This window comes from Ceratosolen solmsi, unplaced genomic scaffold, assembly GCF_000503995.2.
Source record: "Ceratosolen solmsi marchali unplaced genomic scaffold, CerSol_1.0 scaffold1, whole genome shotgun sequence".
NCBI classification, from domain to species: Eukaryota; Metazoa; Arthropoda; class Insecta; order Hymenoptera; family Agaonidae; genus Ceratosolen; species Ceratosolen solmsi.
This window is the reverse complement of record NW_011948415.1, coordinates 15,974,583-15,990,590: the sequence shown is the minus strand read 5'-3', so window position 1 is coordinate 15,990,590 and position 16,008 is coordinate 15,974,583. Positions and strand designations below refer to the sequence as shown.

General features: G+C 25.2%; 2 protein-coding genes across 2 annotated transcripts in view; one reads left to right on the top strand and one right to left on the bottom strand.

The window, feature by feature from the left end:
* The window catches only part of Eip74EF (Ecdysone-induced protein E74), a 107,364-nt gene that overhangs the window by 74,031 nt on the left and 17,325 nt on the right, over positions 1-16,008 (bottom strand). Inside the window, exons 2-4 of the mRNA XM_011508268.1 lie at positions 2,462-2,723; positions 1,079-1,397; positions 74-175 (exon numbers count right to left, since the gene is read on the bottom strand). Of these exons, the coding sequence (XP_011506570.1) occupies positions 74-175; positions 1,079-1,397; positions 2,462-2,605 (565 nt within the window). The 5' untranslated portion in view covers positions 2,606-2,723. The remainder of the gene's footprint in view (positions 1-73; positions 176-1,078; positions 1,398-2,461; positions 2,724-16,008) is intronic.
* Positions 4,373-16,008, top strand: part of Lsm11 (U6 snRNA-associated Sm-like protein LSm11) — a 17,895-nt gene continuing 6,259 nt past the window's right edge. Inside the window, exons 1-3 of the mRNA XM_011508267.1 lie at positions 4,373-4,584; positions 4,816-4,885; positions 14,029-14,159. Coding sequence (XP_011506569.1) covers positions 4,411-4,584; positions 4,816-4,885; positions 14,029-14,159 — 375 coding nt within the window. The 5' untranslated portion in view covers positions 4,373-4,410. The remainder of the gene's footprint in view (positions 4,585-4,815; positions 4,886-14,028; positions 14,160-16,008) is intronic.

The window sequence follows — 16,008 nt, the reverse complement described above, 5'->3', positions numbered from 1 at the left end:
ATACAAGGAACTCAACATTAGGAAAATACTGTACAATAATTCTTATTTGCTTGTAAATTTTTTTAAATCATACCTTTACTTGGTTCTGGCTGAATGTTCTCTGTTTTGATTTCTGCTCTCGATGCGTAAGGAATTAATGTTGATGATGTCTGCGTTGAAGGACTTGCTAATTTTTCTATATAAAAAAGAAATAAATCATATAAGTTTATCTAATAAAAATGTGTAAGTATTCAATTAACGTTACTTGTTTTGATTTCATATTTATCAAAATTGAACGGTATCAATAAATAAATTGCTTGTTCTATTGAAATATATTCATATTTTTTTTATTAATTTAGGATGAAATATTTATTAAATTATTGCATAACCTTATTTAGAAATTTTTATTTTTTTGTATCGAAGTATTATTTTAATGAGTATGCTTGAATTTAGTTCGTTTATTATATACATAATTTTAAATTGATACTAAATATAAATTCAATCAATTTACAATATAATTATTGTAAATTTAATATTACAAATAAAAAATTTTCTATTCTACTTCAAAAATCAATAGTTTAATAGTTCAATAAGTTAATTTGAATCCGAGACTAATACCATAAAAACAAATTTAATATATTTAATTGTAATAATATACAATAAAATTCACTAAATCCAATATTCAACAATTACAATTATTATGTTATAACATGATACATAAGAAGGTATTTTAAAAAGTAATTGTATTTAATTTTTTAATTATAATATAATATTGCAGAATTTCAAAAATTGAATTAAGCATCATCAAGATCATTTATATTGAAGCAAATTCTATACTCATCAGTAAAATTTAAACAGAACATAAATACAATAATTTTTTACATTAATTTGCTTTGAAAAGTTTGTTGTTCAACTAACGTTAAAAAATAAATTATTATTTTATAAATATAAAAATCCAATATATTAGCCTTAATAATTAATACGACATACATGCTCAAAAGAAGTATTAAACGGCCATTTGCTTGAAATTTTTTTAATTCAATGACAGTTTGCTAGTAAATTTGTAGTAAATAGAGAATAATGTGCTTATAATTTATACCTGCGAGTAGAGGATTCGCTGCAGCGATATTGTACCTCTGCCGTTTACAACAATTAATTGACGATGCAGTTGTGGAAGTTGGTTGACTGGCTTCAACCAAGTCCGCTTGAAGTTCTCTTAAAAAAGTATCGAGAGTATCAAAAGGTTCTTCGGCGCCGTTACTGCTATGAGTACCGTTTACGGCATTTACGCTGCTCATTGTATTGACGGTGGGCAAAGATTCAGAATTTTCGTTTGGAATATTTGGTACCCCAGGAGCACCAACTAATGCATTTAACTCTATCGTTGAAAATTCCACTGACTGTCCAGTACTGCTTTCCTATAAATACATACAATTTTATATATTTGTTACATTTATTTATATCTTAACTTTTGTTCTATTGAATAAAATATATTCTAAGCCTTTATGCATCATTATTCTCCTTCAGATTTTTTTTCTATATTTTATTTTTTGAACAATTGTTGTGTATTAAATTAAATACGTTATAAATGTCATTATTTAGATTTATAAAAAATAAAAAATAATCAAATAGCTTTTAAACAAAAATTGTTTTCTAAATAATGTACATGTATTATTTATTACTATCATATGCATTTTTATAAATAAAAAAATTGTAATCTTATATCATTTCTTAAAAATTTGTTTAATCTTTATTAATGTCTGATATACATACGTCTATCTAGCTTGTTCAATTTTGATCTATCCATAAATTATATATATATTTATTCACACCCCTTTTTTTTTTTAAAAAAAAAGGTTAACTAATTTCTAAGATTTCTGAAATATGTCTTGATATAGTTTACGAACGTGAAAAGTTCAATTTATTTTGAATCTCCAAAAAATATAATGAATTATACAATAAATATTACAATAAATATAATTTTTTATATTCAATATAAATAGAGTTTGATATTTATTCTGTATCAGAATTAAATTAAATGTTCAAATTATTATGAAAAAAAAAATTTTTGTTTTATTAAAAAAAAATATTTCAAATATGTTAATTATATTGGAAAATAATCTTATGTGCTTAAAATATGAATTTTAGAAATTCGTGTATTTTTATATTGTTAAGTAGTTAATACAATTATTTAATAGTTTATAAGTTGTTATTTATAAAATGATATGAGGAAATATAAAATATTTATAAATAATCCTGTTTTATATAAATAAAGCCCATTTTAAGGAAAAGTATAAGAATGATCAATCTTTTATTATTTAAAATATATTTGCCGATGTTTATTTGTTTCTTTATTATTTCATTTGGAATTGAATTATATATCTTTGAGAACATACGTATTTCAAATAAAAAAGTAGTTTAGAGTATTTAATGAACGATGATTTGAAATAGAATAACAATTAGGTGAATGGAACTTACTAACCTGAAGGCACTGAGTAAGATCAACCATTTTGCCATCATTATCAGGACACCACAGCAATTCGTCGTCTATGAAGGGCATGTTTGACTCCTCTTTGGGCACGAGGGTCGAGGTCAGTGTAAGCGTCTGCGATATGGGGACCGGCATCGGGACCCGTAACCTGCGGCGGGGCTGTTTTAGCCACACGCACGCCTTCTAACATCCAAAACCACCTCTGAGCCAGCGTCGTTTATTATCCCCTTCCAGCTTAAAAGCACCCAAAGTACTGCAATATTTTAAAGAAATATGAGATAAATAATTATTAATTAGCATAGTTGGTATTGCAATAGAACAGGTTGAATAGTCTCGAAGAATTTACATGAAAGTGAAAATAAGACGAAGTGCGTGATCGAGTGAAAACTTTCTTTCTACCGCAGCTTGTTTCACTTGTATATAAGCCGTTCTCTTGCATTCTATTCTGTATAGAGTATTTCCATATAGATACCTGTGTACTCGGTTGCACGCACATACAAGCATAAAAATTTGTATCATAAATGCAACTTGGTTGTTAGTAACTGCAAGGTACTAACTGCTAGTTCTTTTACGTAATCGGACTTGTAGCGTCGAGCGGAGAAAGAAAGTTTTCTAGCCAAGCATCTATAAAAAGTTTAATGTCCTCTTGATTATGATAATTTATTTATCTATTTTATTTTAAATGTCATTAATTGTAGAATTATATTATTTAACATACCATTTTATCTTTTTAACAATTCAACTGGATGGATAGATGAATGAAAATTTTTGATAAAATATTTTCATTAATTATTTCAAAATATTTAAGTGGATATTGTATTTTGTAAAAATACTCTTCGCAAAAAAATTATATTTACAGTACATATAAAATCAAGTTTCAGGTTTAATAAAATATAATAAATTTAGTACTAATATATTTAATATTAACATTAATTAATAATTTTACATTACTACAAGGATTATTTTATGCAATATTTTTATCAGTAATACAAATATTATAATAAAAAGTAGTGGTATTTTGTTATTAATGTAAAAAATTTCTAATTTCTAAATTTATCAAAACAATTAGTTATTTCCTTAGTGTCCTACTTATCTATGATTGCATATTTAAAAACTTTTATATATAATAAAATTTGTATCTCATTTGATGAATAAAATATGTAATTTTAAGTGCAATATGTATTTTATACAATAAATCAATGTTCCCTTCTAAATATATCTTATTATTTGTTTAATAATAATTTTAATTAAAATTACCTATACAACTCACACCTATACAATTATATTAATTAAATTTATATGTATAATAATTCTACAATATATATATATATATTTGATATATCTTGTCTCACTCGCCAATTATTAATATATACACGTAAAAAAAATGAATCCATTTACTTTATAAAATTTATATAAAATAAGTTAGAAACGAACTTATTATGTACCAAGAAATTAAGATTATCAAATAATTATTACACATATAAATTAAATTTTTATAAATTAAAAAATATAAACTTAGATCGCAATATTTTTAGAAATAGTTAAAGAATTAAATGTCCGATCAAGTTACGTTTTCTTTTAAACGAAAATGTGATATTGCAGTTACAACTAAAAAAGGTTATTGAATAAAATTTAAAAAGTATGATAATTTGATTAAAAATCGTTAAGTATTTTTAATTTGATTATAAATGAAAATAAATGAAAAGCTGGATAAGTCGAAATGAATTAAATAAAATATTTTTATTTGTTTTTATTTTAAAAATTAACATGTCCATAATTTTCACTTTTTACTTTAATCGGATAGAGATTAATTTATCTTTAAATGTGATAAAATGTAAAAATAAGTGCAAGTTTGTACGTAGAATATTCCTTCTACAAATTATATATTTCATGGTACTGGAGTATGTGGAATTTCAAATATTTAAATTTTTAGTGTCAAAATGGCTGAAGAAGCAGACAGTGATTCTGGTGACAGTACGGACGTATTCAGTGAAAAATTTGATTCTTTCAAGGCTTTATATTCGGATAAAGTTAATGTTCCGGTTCCCGATGCTCCCATCTTCGACAATATCAGTAAATTTGAGTCCGTTGTACTCAAGGGGTGTATAATAAAGGTGTGCGAATTATAAAAATATATTCATTTATCAAATGTCTAATATATTTATTCAAACAAAAAACGTGTACTCATTTTTTATTAGTTTCATAATTTATTTGTCAAATATTTTTATTTCAATTTAATGATTAAAAGCATATATGTATATATATATATATATATATATATATATATATATAATTACACGCTTATTCTTTTTTCTTGCTCCATTTTTTTAATATTATTATTTCAGGCAAGTGACAGCAGAGCGCGGCTAAAGAAGGAAGGGGAAAGCTCTGTTCGAAGGTTTTTGCCACATCAAGGTAAAACACGTGGCTTATCATGTTTAATAAGTGAGGTTATGGGTTTTACACAGCATCGAAGAATCGTTTGTTCACTTATTCTGTTATTAGACCGACCTTCATTATATAATTTTACCGAAAGATGGAGCTAGTAGTTAACACCCTTTAATGTGTAGAAATATATTTTAATAATTTCAATTTGCCATTTATAACTCTTCGTGAATTATAGCGAAATCTATTATCAATATTTTACATCATTTGCACTCCAAACAAAACTTGTATAATGTTTTCGATTACTTTTAAAATTCTTTATATTTAATAAGTAAAATTAAGTTGCACCTTATTCTAAATTAAAGTTACTTGATAAATAAATTTTTATAATATAAATTTCCTTAAAATTCTTTAAAAACGGTTAAAAAATATTTTAACAAATATATATATATATATGATTACAATATTATTAATAATCATATAATAAAATATTTATAATACAATATGAATTATAATTAATATTTGAAATTGATTATGTTATAAGCTTATTTATGTGGTAATAGATTCGAATTTAAGTTACATGGAGAATAATGAGCAGATCACATACTTATTTGACAATGATTGTCAAATTCAAAGTTCATTTATGTTACTTAGAGTATATTTTATATGAATACATAATTAATAATTAAATAATACAATTTTAATCCATATTTATCTTACATTATACTTGAAATTTTTATCATTTCAATGCAATTTATTTGAAAAATTGTTTACCAGTTATTCCATTATATCAAATTTAATCATTTTTGTTTTATCTAAAATCTGGTACAAATGTTAATCCGAGACAAAAATTTCCATTATATATACTCGAATGAATTTATATACAAGAATCATATTCACATTTTTTTTAAATAATTTAGTAATAAAAAGTCGAGAATACGAGATTTTTACGTTTCTATAATAATTGTATAAGAAATACTATTGCAATATTAAAATTTAACAACTATTGGTCTATTAGGTACAGATTTCATCAGATGTATCATGTAAGATTTTATATTTTGTTATATATATTTTATAATGTTCGGATGTTTTAGTCATTTGATTATCTATGTCCTAAGGCACACAAGATCATTGCCCTTACAGCTTTGCAACATTTATTCGAATCGCATTATTTTTATTTTCGTTTGCCCCTTTATAAGGCGTAAGTAATGATTAACTATTTATTAAATTTATTTATTAAGAACAAAATTAATTGAATGTGTAATTGATAATTAATATTAACAATTTTTTTAATTTTTATAGAAATGTATAATATACATTATTTGCTTAGTGCGCATTCGTTATCATTTGAGACTATACGGTATTTTCATTCTTTGATAAGTTACAAATAAGTTAAATAAGTTAAATAAGTTACACCCATATTTATTCTAATATTTTGTTTCTATTCAACTGTTTAAGAAATAATGTATTCATAATCTCGTGATTTTTTAATGTGAATCGATTCAGAAAATTAAACAGATAAGCATGAAATAATGTTATAAATTAAGTGTACGAATTGGATAAATTACATTTTCATAATAATAAAAAAGAAAATAAAAAGCAATAAAAAAATTAAGTTGAAAAGCAAAGGAAATACATTTGTGCTGCAAAATTATATGATGGGATATCAAAAGGGTAAAGGCTATAGGTGGATCTCAGATCGTACGGTGTCAGTTTGTATCTGACGACAGCAATTGTTGGACGCGGGCCAACTAGTAAGCGCAAATAAATCACGGATCCCTGACCCAGTGCAGTTTTGTAGTAACGTGCAGCTAAGTTAGGCGAGATGGCAAGCATATGTAGCTGCTAACCGAGAGCAGCACTTGTTGCAGGTTGTAAGCTATACGCCCGGGCGTCGACCTCGGATCTCGGAGGCGAGTTTCCAGTACGACTCTTTTAAATTCAATACTAACGATCAAGACATATGTATTTCTTAGGAGCTTCGCACCGTTTAATTAGTTTAACAAAATTTAAAGTCATGATATTTTTATTCCTGTTTTTGTCTTTTACAAAATTAATCAATTTAGAATTTTACGTTCGCAATCGACTCTCAGAGAACGTTGACATGAAATTGAAAGACCTTTAACATCAAGTTCTCTAATAAATGCTATATTAGTTAAATGGAAGCATGATATAGATTCTTTAGAATAGAAATATCCGTGACTTACTGCCTTCGGGTCGACGCCCGAACGCAACAAGTGCCTTTATACATATATGTATGTACAATTTCTGTTGCACCCCATTTAAAGCTTTTCGTTTTTCTGTCTTTCTTTGTTTTATTATTATTATTATTTTTTTTTTTTTTAACTTACATTGCTACTGCATTATACGAATTATCTAAATGTTTATTGACAGCACATTATTTAATTTTAATTATTTATCTATTATTTGCTTCTTATTTATTACTCTATATTTATTTTTATTATTTTGTGTTAATCAATTTCAGCATTAAAATTATCACTATTTCATAACTTTAAACCACATTCATTATAAATACATATATAATATTTTAAATATGAGTTTGTAGTAAGAATACTATAATAATAACATTATTTAATAATATAAGTATAAATATTATTTTATCCGTGATCCGAAGTTTTATATATAATAAACGACTCAAAATCTTAAATAAAAATTATTTTGAAAGGCAAGAAATAAATTTGTAAACCCATTTATCTTCATGGATTAAATAATTGATTTAACTGAATAGATAATTGTTTTGTCAAAGATTTTCATTGAATTTATTGGATTTAACAAAAAAAGTACCAAAACCAATGAAATCTTTTAATGTATCAATCTTTATATTTCACGTATAATAAATTAGTTATTATATCTCTAAGTTACATTATTGCAAATATGCTATAATAAGAGTATTATTATATTTACAGAAAAATGTAGCGATACACTACTTTTATAAATTACAAACGATTTTTTAAATCATTATTTAGTTGTGCGAAAATAATGTTGATAATTAAGGACTGGAAGTCAAATTAGTTAGCCTGATTACACGATATATTCCTAAAAAAAAAGAAGAAAATTATATATATATATATATATATAATCATTAACGAGAAAATTAATTACAAAATTTTTTAGTAATATATATATATATATATATATATATATATATATATATATATATATAATCATTAACGAGAAAATTAATTACAAAATTTTTTAGTAATATTTGTCCAAGATTATATGCTGTTATATTAAAGAATGAATTTTAATTCACTAAAAAACGATAGAAAATTTTTATTACTTATAAATAACATCTAGACTTGTAAATAATTAAAATATATTCTGATTCGCAAAATTGTAAAAATTTACTTGAAAAGAATGAGTATTGATAGTAATATAAAAATCATAATTACTTTTATTGTATATATTTAAAGATTATACTACATTATTTAAAAGCTTTTATTTAAAATTTTTTCAATTTATATATATATACAGATGTACGGATATAATAATAATTGTATTAATGTATAATAGTATTATGTAATATGTTTATTTCATTAACTAATATAATGTCCTTTTTAATTAATTGAATTAATTTGCCATATTAATCTGAAAATATATGTATTGACAGAGACTATCGTATTTGCTTATTAAAGAAAAATTTTTTTCGTTTTCTTTAAACTTGGGCTATGATCTTTGAAAATGCAAAACAGTAGTTCAAACTAACGGAATGCCTTTTCACAGAAATATTTTCTTTTGGCGTGCGAGTTTGATCGTGATTTTGTTTATTTTATTTTTGTCACAGTTTCGTATTTCATTTATCGTGCTCGTCAGTATTTGTTATTGTATGATGCATATAGTTTTAAAAAATGCTAAACGAACTTGGCGGTACTTGGAATGCGGAAAAGTTTGAGCATATGACTCTTATTTCCGGACAACTTTCGTAATTTAATGTTCAAGAAGACTTGGGTTAGTAAAAAAATTATGAAAATATGTTAAACACTTCGAATTCCATTAAATATGAGTATCGCTCGTTTGTAATAGTTTAAATTTTTTCAAATTAGTAAAAATATATATTTTGTAAAATGTAATTAGAATATGCAATTAAAAATAGTGTTGACTTTATGAATAATGAATAATAACGAATATACACGTATTATGTCGGTAATTATGTATGTGATATATGATATAAATTTCTTTAATTAATCAACAAATTGTTTGTAAAAATAATTGCAGTTTCTGCAAGCTAAACAAACAAAATATCAGGTTTGAATTCATAAAAAACAGATCTTACGGAAGGAGATTCTGTAGATTATCTATCAATTATTTGTCTTTTTTAGAAACGAATTTCTATTCTTTTTAATATTAACTATTTTCTTAATAAAATACTTATTTTAATTTTGAACTTTGAATTCAATATAATTATTGTCTTTCATTTACTAATATATAAAAATCAGTCTCTCTTTTATAGAAATAAAAATTTGATAACCTGGAACCTATGATCTTTTGCCTATTGTATTAATTAATTTTGTTTTAATGCATCAATGTCAAATCAACGTTTGCACTAAATTTTCATTTAATCAAAGGTCATTATTAATTCATGAATAAAATCAATAAATGAAATATTATAACAGAATCAAATCCAGGCAAATAAAATTGCATGGTATTCAGTGCCCTATGTAGTAATATCAGGGGTTTTATATATCGAAACTTATTTGAATTTGTAGTATCTCTATGGTATGTCTGTCGTATGTCTATTTTGTACCTATCCTGTTCGACTTAAGGCATCACAGCGCGTTGCGTCGTAGCGATAGAAGGACAATGCCGCTGTGTGGGAGGGCCAAAGGGCCCCAGTCGCTGGACTAACTGTACATTAGCAAGTCGTTGCGCTGCTGTTGTGCGGCAAGAGGAATAGAGAGAGGGAGTGCGAGAGTGTGTGCGCGCGTGTTTGTGTATGAGCGAGAAAACGAGGGAGAGTTTGCGCCGTACAGTGTATCGTAGAGAAAGGGAGTGCGAGAGAGTGAACAAGAGAGCAAGAGTATGTATGCACTGGAGAAGTGCTCGTTTGCTTGCTTGCTCGCTCGGGTGCGCTGCCCGCCAGGACGTTGAACCCAGCGCGATTCTCAACCTGGGGATCATCTACAAGTCGGGTACGCTTTCACGATCTCAAGTAAATTTTCACTTTTACGAAAATGACACTCACATTGAAATCAAGGAGCCTTGCAGCTTCATTTCCTCTGATACATATGGGTTGATTATACAATAATCCCTGATATACATTTTACCATATGTAAGAATATTTATTTTTTTTTATTGCTGATATAAAATTAGTGAAGAAGGAAGGCCAAATTTAAGGCTACTAAGATAAGACATTCAAATGGAGCATTAATTTGTTTACTTTTTCGATCGGTAGAAACAAAAAATTTTATACGAAGCGTTGTAAAATCGCTTGAAACATAGTATGCGTAGTATTATATACAGAAAGAAACATTTTTATTTATTAAAAATGTTTCATTCTCATAAACAGGCTGTAACAGAACGAAATTATGAAGATAAGAAATAAGAAATTGAAAACAGTTTTTTAATAAGTATATTTCATTTCTGATATGTTTTAAGCATATCTCTTCACAATTCTTTTAATTATTCAAATTACTAAGTTAAAATAAGTTAAAGTTTCTTTTATTTAAATACTTATATCAACAATTTATCAAATAAATTATATTTGGAAACATAGAACCGAATTCTAAGATCATTAAAAAAAAGTGGTTTTCCATGTTTTTGTCTTCAGTAGAATATGTTCATTGTCTTTTCATTATTTTAAAATTTCGATAGCTTTTCCTAGAGCGCGAACTTAACGGTTTTTCTTTATAAAGGAATACATATGAGTAAGTTCACACGACTTATCGCCTGATACAACCTACGTGAACAGATATTATAATTATCACAGAATGAAAGTGAAAATTATAAAAGTATCTTACGGACTAATCCTATCGTACTAACATAAATTGATCATGTTTGTTTGATAAATTACAAACATAAAAAGGGAGGAGTAATATATTTAATTTTTATATAATAATAAACAACTTTCTTTTATTTTCACAAGTACATACGTTACAAGTAAGTACGGTTTAGCAACTGATATTTAAAAAAAATTAAATATTTAGTGAATTGCTATACATTATAATTAAGTTGTAATAAATTAAAAGAGCATTGTAAAGATTTCAGTAATTAAAAAAAAAATTAATAATGATTTTTATATAAAAAATACTTGACTATGCATATTATTTTAAATATATTATAAATTAGCTGTTCATTATTTTGATAAAATTAGAATACAGAAAGTGTAACAGATTAATAATTTGGTCTATAATACGCAATCTATATAATATTTATATAGATACTTCGTTCTTTCAGCTGAATATGTATTTTTAATTGAATTTAGTTAATTAAATGACGGCATTAGATAAATACATGATAGTTGTATAATCATTTGTTTTTTTTATCACCGTATAAATATGCGTAAAATAAAGTTGTCAATTCAAGAAAACATGCGGATGAGAAAAGTATATGTCAAAGTGAAGGGGGAGGGAGTAGGAAAGTATTGAACGATAGTGAAAGTGCCCAGAGTCGCTGAATCGTTCTCCGGAAAGAACGACTAGAAAAGGTAGAAAGAAAGAAGTTGTGGCGTCGCCGCTGACAACGCCACTGATGCCACTAGTGGATGAAAGTTTACGAAATGGTGAAAGCCAATCGGCATGGCGAATGAACATTATCTTTAGAGTAGTTTCAGTACGCTATTGAGTGTACATTACCGAACGACCTTATACTATCATTTTAAGGAGCACAAATTAGACCTATTAATCTTAGATGATCTAGGAATATTTTTAATACCTACTATAATTATTTAAATGTTTTAATAAATGAATAAATAAAGCAATAAAAAAATAAAACTATTGAAAAAACATAAATATTATAATTAAATCAATTATTCTTACCGAACAGTTTTAAAAATCATAAATATAATAATACACATATACTAGAGATTCAATAGTTTTAACATATTTTCAATTTTATATTATATCCCGAAGCAATAATGTAACTGTATTTGTAGAAAAATTTAATATAAATATGTTTCATATTTAAAAGATCTTTATAAAAATTTATCAATTTTTAAATCTTAGAATTTAAATATTAGGATATAAATATTTAAATAAATGCGCATTGGAGCGTATAAGCATATGTATTAAGCAAGAAGTAATATAAAAATTGAAATTTATATTTAAATAAAATGTTCCTTTATAATTCCTTCCAGGTGATTTTGTATTTACATACACATATCAATTCAAATTAGTTAATTTACAATATTTTTATTATTTTTTATGAATAGAAAGTTATAGTTTACATATTTAAATGTAAATTGAATAATTGGTGAATATAAAGTTTTATTAAAAATTCTTTGCAAAGTTACTCGTTTAATGTCAATAATATTTATATTTTATTTTTACCAAAATAATGAAGTAAATAATCACGAACATATGAATAGAAGTTTCTGAAAAAATTGTATTATATTAAAGTTGCATTTTAGTTGTATATAATGGAATAATAATTATCTTTTTGAAAAAATCCTTTCTTATAAATTTTTCACATCTATAAAATAGAATCGGAACTGATTAACTCTAATAACATAAATCTCTAAAAATAAAAATACAAGTTAATAAGAGAATTGATTTAGCTAATAGATTAAAAAATCTATATATTTATAGTTATATCTATATATTGATAGTAATAATATAAAATTTACGTATTGATATATATTTTATTTATTAATTTATAATGCATTAAAAATTAAAATAATCTTCCACCTCATTTTGTTTTCACAGATAACACACACACACACACACGCACACACACACACACACACATTAGTAAAGGGATTTAATTAAAAAATATTTAATCTATTCAAAATCTAAATACATATATTTTACAAGTAATAATTAACAATACGTGGTAATGTTTTTATAAATAGTTTTTAAATTCTCAATGAAATAAATTAGAAAGCTTCAAATAACTATTAAAAAAATTAAATACTTATAATTTTTTCAGTTAGTAGCAAATTGAAAATTGTTTTAAATTAAAATTATTATTTGAATAGTAAATATAATTTTTTTATTTTTAAACCGTATTTCTTCGTATCTTGTGCAATCATGTTAGAATAATATTGATTTAAAAATATTTTTATAATATTTATCTGAAGAAAAATGTTATTATTTCAATTTTATTATTGCACAACCACGAGATACACATACAAATATTATTTAATTTATTACATATGTATTAATTTATGTACACAATTATTATTCTATATATATGTGTATGTTAATAAATATAGTATTACCAATTAATTCAATGTTAACGGTTATATGTATAGATTCTATATTTAATTTTTTTTACGAATTCAAAACATACTTAACTAATTGATCTAGTATTGTATTTTTCTTTAGACGTAATTAATTAATTATCCAATGTCGATTATTTAAAAAGTATTGTTACTAATGATAATTTTGCAGGCTATTATAATTAAATTGATTTTGAAAAATTTGAGTCCTTACAATGTACAAAAACTATTTATTGCTGTAAAGATGAATTAATTAAAATAAATAAAAATCAATTAAAATAGATATTGGTTGTATGTTTTATATAATACAAAGGGCTAAAGTATATAAGCTAAAACAAATTTGAAAATCTATAACAATGGAAAATATTTTATCCCTTAATATATAAATTTTTTATATATCTCATTTGTGAAACAATTGATCTAATATGTTAAAAAAATGTATTACTTTGTTTTTAAAAAATTGTGAAAAATGTAATTAATCAAGAAATAAATTAATTATCATTTTCCTACAGTATTAGATTCTTTAAATATTTAATATTCAATATTACACGTAATTAATCGGAATTAATAAATAAAAATTTAACTAAGCAGAAAAATATGATTTGATAAGAAAGTCATAAAACGAAGACTAATAGTAATAATATTAATATTACAAGTGCTACTCTTACTATTACCATTAGGACTATTTTTAGCGTTCTTGCAACTACAAGAATTAATATAATTAAGAAATAAAATAAGGATTATTTTTAATTTCTTATTATTTCGCTTCAATTTCCAGAATCAACAAGGGCAGTTAACGATCAAAGACAACAAAGATTTTCTGAAAAAAATGTTATAAATAGAATGCAGAAGGCACTTGGCCCACTAGCTGTTCTCTATCTGTATATGGAAAATAAAATTCGAGTGAAGGTAATGAATATAAATACCTTAATTCATTTTAATCAATAATGTACTTTAGTATCTTAAAATTAATCATAAATATAATCATTTATTTTTAATGTGTATTTATAATTATTGGTAATTTAATATCATTTAGTTAATATCAGTTGGTCGATGTAATTTTTGGAATAGGGACCCTCTTTGAAGTATAAAGAGCTCTACATAAAGGTCAATGCTCGTAACTATGGAAACTAACGCGTCTTTAGCCCCAATCAAAAAAATAGGCCTAGAGGCATTTTCGGCGCGTGTTTTATTACTTGAAAAGAGAAAAAGACAAGGTCATTGCATGCTCCTGGTTCGCACACTTCTAAATCTCATAATACTTACTTATGGCTTCTATGCTCACATTTTCAGTTATTTGTTCATTCTTTTTCTACATTGTTTTCCATTATTAAAAAGATTTATTATTAGTTCATGTCAAATTTGTCATAGTAATGCTGTACTGGATCGAAATTATATTCTTTTATTTTACATTGCTATATAGTTTAATTAAAATTTTAACTACACGATAGATAACATTACTGATGATGAAAGTACATTATTAAATATTCAATAAATATTTTGAATGGAATAAAAACTTGTGTTCTGAGAAATAAAATAACTATTTTAAAAAATTATCAAAAACTTAATTAAGATTGGATTGCATTAGTTTTTATTTTCATACTAACTATTGATTTGAAGAAGTAGTTTATACGATAATGATATCGATGAGGTTGTAAGTGCTTGTGATGACCATGCAAATAAAAAAATTATATTGTTATCTTAAACAAATAAGTTACATCATTAAAAACAATATTGTATGCAAAACTCAAGAATAACAAAATGGCTTGTGGACATGTTCTTTGATATAATATCCTTCATTTTTTAATTATGAAACTAATTCATTCAGGCAACAACTAACATCCCAAATAGCTATATTATAAAGTATCAATAATCTCAAATGTGCAACTTTTATATAATAATTATAACCTAACAATAATTATTTATTATAAATACAGATAATTATAAAGTTGTCGAGGTAGCGTAAGATACATGAATTATTATTTGAATAATGAACATGCATTTGGCAAATGCCAATAGTTAGGGAAAGGGTAGAAAATGAAGAAATTATAAAAATTAAAGTTTAGATAGAATTATTTCATATAAAATTTAATTAGTGACAGATGTGCAGCTCTTTAATCATGCTATCACGTTCGATCTCGTGTCATTCAACTGAGTCATCAGCCTTCGTCAAAGAATTCAAAGCCATTGGTTTTGCCCTTAATACGCTGTATTTTATTTTCGACCTCTAAATCATTGTTCCAAGGACTAATTATAAAGGTGTGGCTAGCTACTTCGCTTTCGCTTTTACATCAGTTGATACTTCGATTTGATTTCAATACAATCGTTAAAATACAAAATGCAGATAGACTAATACTGGAAGTATTTAACTACTTAAAGTAATTCAACTTTTGAATAATCTAAAGAATAATCAAAGTTCGATCGTTCGACGCATGCTTTGCAAAAAATCATGAGTAGTGGGCGGAACTGCTCAATAACGTTAATTTTTCTTATAAGAAAGTCAGTCTTCGTAAATACATATAATGAACATGTATAAAGTATGCCGAGAGACAGATTACATGGATATATAGTGCCAAAAGGCATTGGCGGGGGCCTTGTTAGACTGGGGACAGGGAGCGGGCGACGGGTAGTGCGTAACGTGCGGCTCGACATTCGACTAACGACGATGATTCTACTTCCGCGTACGAGCGCGCAGTCGCATAGCCATACCTTCGATTATTCTCGACGAGTGGTCTCAGCGTGCTTGATTCAACGATTC